Source organism: Hirundo rustica, chromosome W, assembly GCF_015227805.2.
Source record: "Hirundo rustica isolate bHirRus1 chromosome W, bHirRus1.pri.v3, whole genome shotgun sequence".
Classification (NCBI taxonomy): Eukaryota; Metazoa; Chordata; class Aves; order Passeriformes; family Hirundinidae; genus Hirundo; species Hirundo rustica.
This window is the reverse complement of record NC_053487.1, coordinates 23648516-23662520: the sequence shown is the minus strand read 5'-3', so window position 1 is coordinate 23662520 and position 14005 is coordinate 23648516. Positions and strand designations below refer to the sequence as shown.

The 14005-nt window shown below is 48.3% G+C and overlaps 1 protein-coding gene across 1 annotated transcript; it reads right to left on the bottom strand.

Moving 5' to 3' along the window:
- Positions 1-1926: 1926 nt before the first annotated feature.
- On the bottom strand, positions 1927-12015 carry NKRF (NFKB repressing factor). Its single transcript, XM_040089072.2, has 3 exons — positions 11765-12015; positions 6799-6920; positions 1927-4752 (listed from the first exon to the last, which is right to left on the bottom strand). Exons 1-3 carry the CDS (start codon positions 11965-11967, stop codon positions 2765-2767), a joined length of 2313 nt encoding a protein of 770 aa, XP_039945006.1. The 5' UTR covers positions 11968-12015; the 3' UTR covers positions 1927-2764.
- Positions 12016-14005: the final 1990 nt, after the last annotated feature.

Here is a 14005-nt window from a genome sequence, read left to right as displayed (position 1 = left end):
TTTAACTGGGCTGCCAGCAGTTCGGTGTGGGAAGCTCCAGCACTGTGCAATACTTCCTGCTGTGGGCAGTAGTGAGGGGAGAGGTGTGCCTGGGGTAGTGCAGAGGAGGGACAGTGGAGGAGCGACAGGGCTGGCTGCACCTGCAGGAAGGGCAGGGTGGGGACTGGGCTGGGGATAGAAAGGAGGCTGTAACCCTGAATTAGCTACAGTAACTTTGTGAGCTCAGTTGATACAGGAATTGCATTTATTTTCTTCCTGTCTGAGCAGGTGGAGAACAGGATTTATGATGAGTGGCAGATAACAAAAGCCGGTTCTCTTGCTGAGCTCCACAATTATAAGCAGCTGGGCTCTTTCAAAAAAATTTAATGCAGATTTGTACCTGCAGTGACAACAGCTTGTACTCTGGAACAGCCTTGTGCCTTACGTGGAACAGCTGTAATGCCTGCTGCAGGCACAACCCTTTCTGAGGGGGGTCAAGTCCCTCTAAGACCACAGAGGCCCTTGTAGCAGTCCCACCATTCTTGTGTTTGTTTCACTAGTTTAAAAAATCCCAAAACAACAGTGTAGACTCTTAAGGCATCCAGAAATGAGCAGCACAGAGGTGCCAAAGAAAATCAATCCCACCTTCAACCTTGCTCAGGCAAGGCCTTTATCCACAGACTCCATAATAGCCCCCATGGTGCCTCTCCTGAAGGCTGAGGCTCCGCAGCCCCCTGGGGTCAGCAATGCTGCCCTGTAAGGCCCCGGCAGCCAAACCCAGAGCCCCCCACCAGGTCCTGCACAGGCACCGTGTGTGGCAGAGGAGTCACAGCCATGACTCAGGACAGGAAAGGCAACGTCCTGCACAGACTGTCTGGGCCAGCTGCCCCTGCTGAGCTACAGTGACTACAGCTAGGCCCCACTTCTCCCAAAAGAGGCCTTTTCCATCTTGAATACAATACCCGTGATGCTCTTACTGCCTTCCTTGGCATCACCAAGCTCTAACCTGGTGCAAATGCAAGTTAGGGAAGAAGAGCTTCACTTCTTCTTTCCCTAGAAAGTATCAGGCTTCTTCCACTCATATAGCACCATCTGCTAGAGCCTAGTGTTCTTGAGAGCAGAATTCAGACTTAGGGAGAAGAAATAATGCACAAAAAACAACCCCAAACAAAATGGAAAAAACCTACTTTCAGAATTAACTGCCATATTTTTTTCACAGCAGCAGCAAGTTGTTAGCAGGCCAAGCAGGCAGAAGCTGTGCTGCAGCCAGGACGAGAGGAGAGATGTTTGATCTCTGCTTCCTGAGTCTCACCTGCCAGGGCAGTCTCTCCTCTTCCTCAGCACCCTGCAGGGATGAAAATCCCTCTAACTGCTCATCACCGGGATATTCTGAGGTTAGGCATCCTCACCTCAGCCCTGAGAGCATTTAAAAACAAAGCAGAACAAGAGGTGGGAAAAAAGGTAGAGGAGGGTGTAATGATTTGAAGAGGCAATTATAAGCAGCAGAAAACTAAAGGTGATGGCTGAGACATGGCAACAGGAGACCAGACAAAAACACTGCATTAGGACTGGCTTAGCGGTACAGGATCATCTGCAGACCCCACTACTGACAGAATAACCAGCATCTCTAGGCATGCCTCACTCCTGGCTCTTCCAAGGTCAACTGCTATCCTTTAAGCTTCCCAAACATGAAGTGAGCTCCAAGACTCACCAGAGCACTGTGTCCTGGTAACCCTACCGGCAGAGCAGCGCAGATGGAGGTCAGAGGCTGCTTCCTCATAAAGGAGGGAAGCACTCTGGCCTCCCAGTGGCATAAGCTGGCCCTGGAGAGCTTCCACACCCACGGTCAGAACAAGGCCAGAAGTTTCCTGGGGAATCACCTTCGCCAGACCCAAGCACTGGTACAGGGATGGAGCAGAGAAATAACCAGGCACAGATTCGGTTTTGTTCAGGATTAAAGAGCTGATATTCCAAGTAAAAAAAATAAGTTATATAACAGTCCCCACAAGCTACATGAGCATCTTTGAGCATGGGCTCTGCATTTACCTCCAGTTTTTATATTTCACACTTCACCATGGTATCTGCACATGTCAACTGTTCTCCAAGGTAGAAACATGCTGGAATTCTCTCAGTCCCATTCACTGGCAATGAAGGTGCCTTCAGTGGTTCTCAGAATGGGAGACTCAAGGTAGAAATCTATGAATAAAACTACCACTAAACTGGTTAAAGTTTACATACTGTACATACAAACACAGCAGAGACAAGACCTCAATATATGTATTTCTCAAGAATAATCAAGTTTTCACACTTTTTTTAATACAAAGTGTGACAAAACCTTTTATTTTCAGAAATAAAACTTTATTCCTCATTAATACCAATTTTACATACAAGTTTATGCCCCCAGACTGCATTTCCTTTGCTTTTTAATTTCTTTTAAAAGGTTTTTTTTTCCTTCCTTGCTCAAGAAGAATAAGGGACCTATAATTTTAAATTATGTCAACTTCCTTCTCATTGGACATGTGTGTTTGCTATTACAAAACCATTAAAATGTGAAGGAACAAGTAACATCAAAGACACAGTAACAGCACTACTGTTTTGGGTTGTGCTAATGTGCTTGAACAAAATTCAGTCGGTCCTACACACCTAACAACATTTTAGAAATTATATTGCCAAAGTAAAAGTCACTAAGTCATTCATGTCATTATTACCCACAAGAAAAATGCAGCATCTCTTTCTTTAGTCGAATGTCCAGAAAACTCAGTCTGGTCAAAGGGGACACCTCACCTCAGTTTGCTTGGGGCATGATAAGCTCATAATGCCCAACCTGGCCTTCCTGCTTCAGCTGATCTAACAGATCTTCCTTGCGCCGCTTCCGGCTCACCACCAAGTATCTGTTGTGTCCCTGCCCATGGGATTTACTTTTAAGACCATATTTTTGGGCAATTTGATGTATCTGCTTCCGCTCATCCATGGTCAGTTCTCTAGAGAAAGTCAAGTCAATGTGACTGTCTGAGCGTGCATAGTTTCGAATGATCTCTTCAATATCTCTCTTAGTGATTCTGTTCACCCTTTCTACATCAAGCCCAAGTCCTTCCCTTTTGAACTGCTCCTTTACTGAAATAGGCTCCCTAATTCCTTCGCCATCTTTCCCTAGGCCACCGCCTGTCCAGCCCATCTTTCTTAAAATTTGGTTCCCAATGTTGTCTTCTTTGATCTTCTGTTTGAAAGCCTCTTCTGCTGATCGACCCCGAATCTCATTTCTGGAGATGACGTCTTCGACAGTGCCTTTCTTCAGGTTATTAACAACAGTTGGCTGAGTCTTTTTGAGGATTTTCACGGCTTCCTCTGCTGCCTCATGCTTGACAGATTTCTTCACTCCAACTGCTTCTGCGATGAATTCATCTTCAAGCATCACCTTGCATTTCCATCGTATGCCTGTCATCCTCTCAAAGATGTACTCCACCGTCATCTTGTTGAACTGGGCGGTGTCGTTCAGGGTACACACCGGGTTACTGGAGTTCTCGTAGATCACCAGGTCCTTCAGGTCCTTTTTCCTCCCGGAGCCCCGTGATGAGCAGCCCACTTTCTGCACCTGTGTCACTTTGAGGGATGCTATATTTGACTGCATCTTCTGCAGGATTTTCAGTGCCTCCTCAGCTGCTGCGTGCTTGCTGGTCTTTTTTGTGCCAAATCCCTCAGCCAGGCAGTGATCTTGGAGATACACCTGACAACGCCACGAGCGGTTGGGCATTAATTCATACTTATATTCAACGGACATTTTGTTATATGAGGCAGAATTGTTAAGTATTCCTATTGCATCGCTGGCATTCTCTGTGAGGACAAAACTAGTCCAGTCTTTGTTGGTATTCGTGGAACCTTTCATGGATTCAGTACCAGGCTGCATTGGGACACAGTCCCTGTTGGCAACTATGAACTCCTCATGAGGTTTGAGAGCGGGAGGGAAATCTGGGCGACACACGCCTGCCTCACACACCACCAGGTCCTCGTGGTAGGTGTGCTTGAACTTCCGCTGAACAACTCGAACTTCCACAGATTTCTTCAGCAGCTTCACTGCCTGCTCCGCGGCTCGATCCCGAGATCCATTCTTGCTGCCGGCATAACCGGTGGCCAGGTAGACGTTCTGACATCGCACCTCACAAGCGAAGCCATCTGTCAGGAGCTTCTTGCTCTTGGGGAGGTCAGCAGGGGCGATCTCTTTCAGAGGAACATAAATATATTCAGGGTTTGTCTTGCATGCCTGAATTGAACGTGTCAAAAGATACGTGAAGTTAATTTTATCCATCCCAGTGTTTGTATCTGGATTAGTAAGATTTCTCCAGACAGCTGCTGACAGTTTCTCCATAAAGCTCTGCTTCAGCATTACTGCTGACGGAGGGAAAGTCTCTGATGCAGACAGAGCAGTTGAAGGGGAAACAGAAACCTGCAAGGTGCTGCTTGTGGTAGAGTCCACACTATTCACAGCCTTCTTGGCTGCTGCTGCCGGGCCTGCAAAGCCAAGCCCAGCTGAGCTGGAGAGCTGGGGATCCACCTCTCGTGCATTCACAAAAGAATTTGTACAGTTTTCAGCTGGCTGTGCCATGCTGTTGGTATTTGCCTCCTGGTTAACCTCCTGCATTTGGTTATCCAGAGAATTGTCCTTCTTCCCATCCATCTCAGCACTGGTGACAAAATGTATGGGCTCAAAGCGTGGTCGCACTCGGAACCTGGCGACCACCTTTTTGGGTGGCTCAGGAATCTCTTCTGGCTCTGGACCTATGAGATGGAAGAAAATTACACAATTACCAATATGTGCTATGACAGGAAGACAGTGTTTTCAGAAAGTGATCTTCGAGAGGAGCCTGCAGGCTTTGAACACAGGATTTGCATTCCTTAGCCAAAACCCAAAAGGTTTCCTTCCAAAAGACATTCACAGTTCATCAAAGACAACCAGTCATTCTTGTGCAGGTCACTACAGTGGTATTTCCACCTTCACAGCTACCACACAAAAATATCTACATATTTAGTCACATGATGCTGCCTTCCAACATTGCCCACTGACCCATCTGGTCATTTCTGAAGTTAATCCCTTCAAATCTACTAAAATGAGTAAAATTATGGTCAACAAGACAGAACACCAGAGCAGGACTAGAGCCCCAGCTCTGACTGCTGCATGGTTGCAGGGTGATGTCAGATAAACTACTTTATCATCAGGTCTTTTCATCTGAGGTGGAACACTGTTACCAAACCCTCCTTTCCAAAATACACAGGGCTGTTACTGACTTAATAGAAGCACATTTTTTCTCAGTGTAATTGCTTTGGGCTAAAGGGGAGCAAACATGAAATCTGCCTTAGCCTCAGGAGACAGCTGTAGCAACTGAGGGCCCCATTACTGACAGACCTCTTGTTTCTTCTCCAGAGGAAATGCAAATGAGACAGACTATCCTGGCATGCACAGCTACTGAAGAAAGGGAGAATCAAATAGCTGACAAGCAAATATGCTACATCTAAGAGATGGTTACACAAGACTTCTGTGGAAGACTCAGCACCCACATGCTGATGTGGTACATGTGTGTAATTTCATCGGAGGAGCAAAACACCAGCTCAGTGACAGGAAATGCTGCCTAATCCAGTGCCAATGTGTGCAGCTCTGCTCTAGGTCAGGCTGTCTAGACATCAACCACCACAGTACAGGTATCACCACCCAGCTCGCTACAGTTGAAAACAACACCCATACACAGCATAAACAGCCCTTCCTTCATACTGAAATCAGGTGACAAAGCTCTTACGCATTAAATCCTTTGCCCACCAGTCGTGATGAATTATGGCAAGGTTTGCATTTCTTCCTCCGTCTGTTTTTGATGGTTGCACTGCAGCAGCACCTAAAGGCTCTTGCCAACATAACAGCTCATTACGCCATCTGTGCAACAAGCCCTGGAGAACCCTCAGGGCTGCTGCCTGTGACAGACAAAACATGGGAGAGGAGCAGTATCTCCTCAGTTTTGCAGCTGGCCCATGGAAGCAGAGAAAGATTGCTGGCTGTCAAAATAAGGGAAGCAACTTTAGCAGAGCTAGAAATTATATCCAAGCCCAGAGGAGTCCTGTGCTGTCTGACCATTTGTGCCTCACACAGCCACACTGCTGACTGACACAGGCCTGCCTGCACCCAGGCACAGTTCCCACCCCTCTCCAGAGGGAGGGCAGGCAGCTCTGAAGGTGCCATGGAGAAGCCAGCAGATGGAGCCATCGAACTGCCAGCCCTCTCTGCCTGCTGCATTTCCTCCACTGGAAAAGCTACAGCTGGAACACTGATCACTAAGACCATAGGACTTGGCTGACATATACAGCACTCTTCCAGGCTCAGCAGGGAGGAAAAAAAAACCCCCAAAACTACACATCATGTCTGTTCCCCTCCCCTCAAAGCTCCAAGCAGGTTGTAACTCAAAATCAATGAGCTGAACTCCACATCTCTATGTACATGTACAATCCTTCCTTGGGTCAGAACATCACCCCTCACCACAGCAAAGCCAGACAGGTATTTGATTCCAGACACCATCCCTAGGGGAAACCAATTACCTGATAATTGAAATGAAAAATGGTATTTTCTTAAGCAAAGATAGAACTCTGTGTGAATCATGCACACGGCAGAGGAGGGGGAACTGCCCTGCAGTCCAGCAGAGCACACCACGGGCACTTCCCTCCAGTTTGCTGTGCCGGCTGTCCTGGAGGTGGCCCCATGGCACACTGGTGTCCCCACGCTCCCAGTGATGCCCACCAAACAGGGACAGGGAAGGGGTCATTGACACAAGCAGATGTACTCACTGTCTGATGGAGAGCGGTATCTCTTTAGCTTCCTGTTGGGCACCAACTCGTATGACCTCGTTTCCCCAATGTCGATGCCTTCAGCCATCTTGAGAACCTTCTCCATGACCTGCACACTGTATCTGTGTGGGTTCAACAGCAGAACACCTCAGAACCGGCCCCACAGGGCAGCACACATGCACACACAAGTTTTTATTATGTAAAACAAGAACTAAAGCTGCCTGAGACACAGCAGCAGGTGCAAGGGAGATGCTCCTCTGATCCTGCTGGAGCAGAGCACAGCACTGACCACTGTCCCCCTGCCACAGCTGATCTGGTGTGGGCACACAGCCACACACCAGCTGACCTGGCTCTGCATGAACGCACTTCTGATTAAACCATGCAGCCACCACACTGACAGTATTCTAAACTGAAATTTCAGTACATTATCTGACAAAATACAGTATTTGGCAGAGCTGCCAGGAGCAATAATGAACACTGGAGTGTGAAGGAGGAGCAGCAGCTTCAGTGAATCAGAGCTCAGACAGGCACTGGAGTCCTGTGTGGGGCAGCAGCCAGAGCCTGCATGTCACCAATACTGCAACTGCCATGTAAGGTGACAAAGGCATTACTTAGCCTTCATCGACCACTCTTTAAAAAGCCAAACTAAAGTCTACCTGGGTACCGTAACCGAAATGTTTTAGGTTCCTGAACCACGAGAGAGGTGAGGTGGCTGTGACAAGCTCTGAGCAAACCCTGACCCTGCTGCAGCACCCACAGTTCCACACAGGTCCATCCCTCTATGCCTTACATCCCCCACCAGCTCAGTTTTCCATTGCTCTGGGGATCTGCCACATGATTTTGAGCCATTTGCATGCTGAGGCTGAACAGGAAAAAAACCCAAACCTTTCTATCCAAGGAGAGCCTACAAACATGGCCTGACACCAGCCTCTGACAGCTTCACACCACGGTTCAGAAAGGAGGAAGAACAATGCTGCACCTGTTCCATGGTATGCTCACCTTCCAAAGTCAGAAAGCATCAGGGCACTACCCACAGACAGGAGCCCACAACTGTCCCAACAGCCAGGGCTGCAGTGATTTGTACCAGTTTCTAAATACTGCTGTTCCAAGGGCTCTGGAAATCTACTCAAGCTCCACTCAAGAAAGGTTTTTTCTGCTCCTGATTTAGAGGGCCAGGCAGAAATTAGATCCATATAAATTTCTGGGTGAAAACTCTGAGCATAGACTACTGCAGTCCCTGCTTCACCAGCATAGCTCAGCCCTCAGTGGAGGTAGTAGAACCAGGAATGGGAAGAAAATTCCAGGAGGGATCAAAAGATGAGATAGTGGTGATACCCTGTTGGGGGTTAAGATTTTTCCTTTTGTTTCTTTCTCTCATGGAATTTTGTCCCATCTGTTGCTAAGAGAAAATAACCAGTACTTAAGAGACTAAAGAAATGGCCGAGGTGGGTGAAGTGTGCAGCTTGCTACTCTCTTACCTGGGGGGTTTTCTCTTTGGAAGGTGTCCTAGGATGACTTTATGATGTTTGTATCCCCAATTGTCTGTTCTGTTTATGCTGGATATTGTGTTCTGTACCTTTAAGACTGGTTCCAAGAGCAAAGGGGGAGAAAGAGTCGCACCTAGTTTGTTTTCAGAAACTGCACTCCCTCCTCCACATTCTGCTCCTGGACTGTGTTTGTCTGAAGCATGGACAGAAAGCGGGTCAGAGATCTCCTTTGCTTTTAGTTAGGTTTTAGTTAGCTGAGGCAGAGAAGTTCCCTGGATTGTTTTGGTTTTTTCTTCCTTTTTCTTGGGACTGTTTGAACCTGCTCTGGACTGAAAAACCCAGAAGAGCACCAAGAGCTCGCACCTGCAGCCCACCAGGGCCCAGGACGGCATTTTCCAGCACTGGAGGGACTGATAAGAGACTGAGCGAGCCGAGGTACCCACAGCAAGGACTTTCTGAGTTTGCCATCTCACTTCAGAGCGACGAGAGGTTTTATTGTTTCATATTATTCATTCTCTGTGCTTATAAGCACTTTGTTTATTAAATAAATAGTTTTTTCCACTTTTCTCTGAGATTTTTTCCCAGACTGATTGAGGTGGGGGCCATTTAGGTTTGCTTCCCAGAGGGACCCTATTCAGAGGTTTCCTCCCAAATTTGCCTTAAACCAGGACAAGATACCATGAGATTTTGGCTGGGCTCAACTTCTCTCCCTCTCTCACTGTTGGCATCAGAGGAGGACAGTTGAGCTGTTGCTTACTGTGAGGAGAATTTGCTGCCACCACTGGAGCCCAGCCCTGTACTGCTTTTCCTACTGTGGGTGAGCTCGACTGTCCTCCTCCGATGCTAGCAGCTGCTTGCAGAAACCCGGCTGCAGCTGCCCAACCCCAGTGTTTTCTGCCGCTGCCTCAGGCTTTTTTGCTACACTTAAATCCTGCACTCTGTGTCCACTTGATTCTTGAAGCTCCCGCTAGGGCTGCACAGTTTCTGTTACATTTTGTTTGCCACCCCCGGGAAATCATCGCACCGCCCTGCCCAGCCAGGAGCCAGCAGTGTCCCTGCCAGCTGTGCCCAGAACTGCACCACAAGGGAAGGTGCTGCAGCCAAGAGAGGCTGTCACTGGGTTTGTGTTCTGTTCCTTGGTGCTGCCGCTGCTGGTGTTTGTTTGCCTTGTTTTACATATTCATACCAGTAAAGAACTGTTGTTCCTTTCCCCATATATTTGCCTGAAAGCCCCTTAATTTCAAAGTTATAATAATTCAGAGGGAAGGGGGTCATGTTTTACATTCCAAGGGAGGTCCTTTGTTGGCAGACACCTGTCTTTCAAACCAAGACATACCCTCATCCTCTCACAGCCAAAGGGGAGAGGAGTGGGAATCTTTCTCTCTCTGGCTTACAGGGACAAGATGACATTACCTGTGATGGACAATGTCCCTTTCCAGCAGGGTGCAAGAACAGTGTCAGATTTGACACCTGTCATTCTTCACAAAAGATGGAGACCTTTAGGGCTCATATTTCTGCTGAGGGCAGGGAGGCGATCAACCAGTCTCAACATGTGTTTGTCTAATCTGGCCAGAGGAACCCAGTGCCTTCAGTACCCAACTGAAGTCTCCCTGCTGTGACTTTAATAGGTTATCCCTTACCCTGATTCCTGTAGCTCTGGAGCATAATGCTTTCCTGCACCACTGCCCCCATTCTCAGCTACCTTTAACATATCTGGGAACAGGAGCACCTTCTCTCATCCATGCCTAAATTAAATTAAGCTTTTTATTTAACCCCTTCCTCACAAACCATGTTTTCTAAGCCTTCTGGATGCTCTCCACATCCTTTCCCAGCAGAACACTCACTCAGATTTCATAGCAAAGACTCTGATCTGTTCTTCACAGAACCACAGAATAGTCTGAGTTGGAAGGGACCCATAAGGATTATCGAGTCCAAGTCCTGAGTCTTGAGTGAATGACCCATACAGGGATTGAACCTACAACATTGTCATTATCAGCACCCTGCTCTAACCAGCTGAACTACTCTGACAAACAGGTTGTCTTCAGCTGGCAAGAAATCAGCATTAGGAAAACAACAAAAATCCCTCAAACTTTGAAGCTATTTACTTGATAAATCAACAACAGCTCTTCCTAAACAGCAAAAGGCAGTTCCAGGGAATGCTGTGGATCCCTTCCTTCCCCAGGCAACTGTAAGTAAAGCTAGAACTGTTTTAACAGTACAGTATGTTCCTGTGCAGTGCTCCCAGACAGGCACACCAGCTCTGGGAAAACATCTTCACTGATAATGGCCCCAGACTGCATCCTGCCCAAATCTCATCTTCCCTGAGAGTTGCAGGTGAAGGAGTCCATCACAGAAAGTATGTGCACTGACAGGCTTAAACTGCATCAGTTTTTGGGATTTAGTACCTTCCCACACAGTTGTTCACTTCTATTACCAGCACCTTGTAACTGTTTATTGCACCATTCCCAAAAGCCCTGGCACAGAGAAGGTCCCCCATTCGGACAGCACACAAACACATTAAGACTGACCATACAGACCATATGAAGAAGACATTCTCAATTTTAACATATTACTCAAGCTTTGGAATTTGAAACTATTTTAAATCTATGTTAAATTTCAGCGCTTGCAGAGCAGAATAGTTTAGTACTTGACCCAGGGAAAAAAAAAGGAAACAAGCAGATCTTTAAATAAAGATATTGATTTTGCTCTGTAGAGATGACACAAAGTACTCCCCCACAAGGCTGTGGGATGGAACATTATTAAAAGTCCATCCATGTGCCATCAATGCTCACAAGCTCCTCTGTCACTGCACAGTTTGCAGAAGTTGATCGTTAAGCAACTGCTTCCATCCAGATAAAAACAATCCCATCATCAAAGGTGTCGGTGGAACGTGGGTGACGTTTCTGCAGATCTCTGCAACCTGGCTATCGATAGTACGGCTGGATGAAAGGATACCCCTTCCATTCTCCATGACTATTTCTCGCAGAAAAGCTGAGTGTTCAGGGGACTGTACAGGCTGCTTTGTGCTCAGAGGGAAACTCCTCACTTAAATGACACAGCACAGCACCATAAGCTTAACGAGTCCTGGGGGCGGGACATCAAGAACTACTTGCAAAACACACATAAACTTTTCCAGTGGCTTGCTTCCCTCCACGTACAAACACCGGCATATTCGAGCAAACAAAACTGGCCAGGGACAGTTCTCCTGCATCAACCCCTTTCATCCCAGCTCTTCTGCGGCTACTTTCTAAAACGCAGCTGGGGCCGAGATTCGGCCACAACGGGAGCCTGCGCCCCTTCTCCTCGTGGGGGCTCCCGTCCCGGCTTCAAACTTTCACCCTGACTCCTGCTCGCAGCACGGGTCGTTCTACTGAACCCCCGACCCCCGCCGTCCTGCGGGGTACCCCCGGCTGACAGCGAGCGCCGGGCCCGGGGAGCCGAGAGACCGCCCGCCGCCCGGTGTGTCCCCCGAGCCTCACCTGCAGCCCATGAAGACGTGGTTGGTCCAGAGCACGGAGAGCGCCAGCAGCTGGTCGATGGCGGCGCCGGGGTACGCGGGGAGGTGGCGGAGGATGAAGCGGCGGCGCAGCGCCCATTGCCGGTCCGTCTCGTTGTACTGTCGCCACTGCTCCAGCACCGCCTCAGGCACCGCCTCCGGCTGCGGCTCTGCCGGCGGCGGCATGATGAGCAAAGGCCGCGGGGCCGAACCCCGCCAGGGGCGCGGACTTACCGGGCCCGGGCGCGTACGGCGGGACCAGGCCCCACGTGTGGACCAGGCCGCGACTCGCTGCGGGCCACCGCAGCTCAGCCTCAACTGTCCTGTCACCTGCCCACCCCGCCCCGCTCGCCTTGCTGGTCTCGCCCCGCAAATACCGTCGCGGTACCGGTCCCACTCCCAGTTCCGCTCCCGTCACTCGAGCGGGGCCGAACGGCGCGGCCCGGCTGGCGCCGCGTCACGTGTCTGCGCATCAAGATCACGCGAGACGCCGCGAGAAACAGCCGCCATGGCGGGGCCGGAGCCGCGGGCCTCAGCGCCCCTTGGCGGCGGCTGCCACGCGCGGGAAAGGAGGGGGGCCCGAGGGGAGGGGGCGAGGCCGGAAGGGGCGGGGCCGGAGCGGTCCCTGAGGCAGCCCTGGTCTCCACGGTGCCCCCGGTCCCGCTCCCAGCCTGCCCTCCCCGGAGTCCGGGGATCTCTCCGCGGGGCCCGACCTTGCCCCAGGCCTTGCTGCGGTCCCCCAAGGGCGGCCCTGCCCGCGGGGATGCGCTGCCCGGGGCCGGGAACCGCCATCCTCAACGGGCTTCGGTTTTCCCCGTGACCGTTCGGAGATGCCCGGAGCGCCGGGCCCTGCGCCGCCGGCCCCGCGAGCAGCACACACACACTACAGCAGCCGCGCTGCCTTTCGTGTTTTTTATTTAAAATTTACATGAAAGTTAGAAAGGTAACAGGCCGAACAGTGCTGATTCCTCAATGTTTGCCGTGTGTGATAAACGCCAGTCACTTGTTTTAAAATTTTGAAAGTTTAATAGTAAATAAGATGGTTATAAAAATAGAATTAGAGTAAAAAAATTGAACAATTTTAGAGTTAGGACAATACAAGACAATAAAAACAAAGTTACAGACGTCTGGGTGCCTCTCCCGAGCCACAAGCTCTGGAGAAGGACCCCTGCTAACAAAGGACTATCTCTTAAAAGCAATAGCCTGTTGAATATTCATATATTTTATACATAATGCATAAACTTTATTTAAACAAAGAACTGTCTCTGGTTTGTATCACTTTTTTTTTTTTTTTTCTTTAATCTCTGTGGCATTCTTAAGGCTGAGAGAGGCAGGAGGAGTTGGTTTCTTCTGATAAGGAAGTAGGAAATTCTTTTTCTCTGAAAGATTTACGTTTTCCTGTGGTTGGCATACAAAAACTACACTTTAACTACAAAACTTCATTTACTATACTATCAAAATATTAATACAGCACCAACAATTAACACAACACAATACATATAGTAAATATCTTGCGTAGAGCCATATAATATGCACTTTTCACAATCCTCCCTCTTTCTTTTTATAATTAATTTGGCTCGAGCAATATTCATTGTTTTCTAGCTTTCATTATTCGCTCATTTTTTTCACAAATCAATCTCGCTTCTTTGAAGGGGTCTTCTGTATTATTTTGTTTCTTTAACACCATAATCCTTTGTGGTGTTGTTGTTGTAGGCAACTTTTGGTCCATGTTCACTAATTGCATGCCTTGTACCACACTGGTGATGAGCCTAATGAAACAGGGGATCAAACAAGGAAGAAATATTAGACCAGCTGTAGCGCATAAAAGGAAGAAGCCTAACTTTTTCCACCATTCTACTCCCAACACTATCCCACCAGCTAGTATTTAGCATTGATTCCCACTTTTGAACTGGTAGATCCCACTGGTAGTGGGAGATTTTTCTGATATCATTGACTATGTCCAGGACGGCATCTCCATTGTCATCTATTTTTAAACAACAATCTGATGTATTGAACTTTCCACAAACACCCCCTTCTTCAGCTAATAGATAGTCTAAAGCCAACCTATTCTGATACACAGCCACTCTTGTTTGGGTTTGTTGCTTTGATATTAATTCCATTGCTTGACCAGTTTTGTTCGTTATTATCTCTACAGCGGCTTGAAGTCTTATAATACGATTTAGCATATAAATTGGGGTTCGATATCCCCAACTCCCATCTTGTG

Excerpts from the sequence above, each read along its gene's own strand:
- NKRF (XM_040089072.2), bottom strand. The coding sequence starts at position 11,967 with ATGCCGCCGCCGGCAGAGCCGCAGCCGGAGGCGGTGCCTGAGGCGGTG. Across the intron at positions 6,921-11,764 it reads CACGTCTTCATGGGCTGCAG|ATACAGTGTGCAGGTCATGG; the intron begins GTGAGGCTCGGG and ends GAACCCACACAG. Across the intron at positions 4,753-6,798 it reads ATACCGCTCTCCATCAGACA|GTCCAGAGCCAGAAGAGATT; the intron begins GTGAGTACATCT and ends TCCATCTCATAG.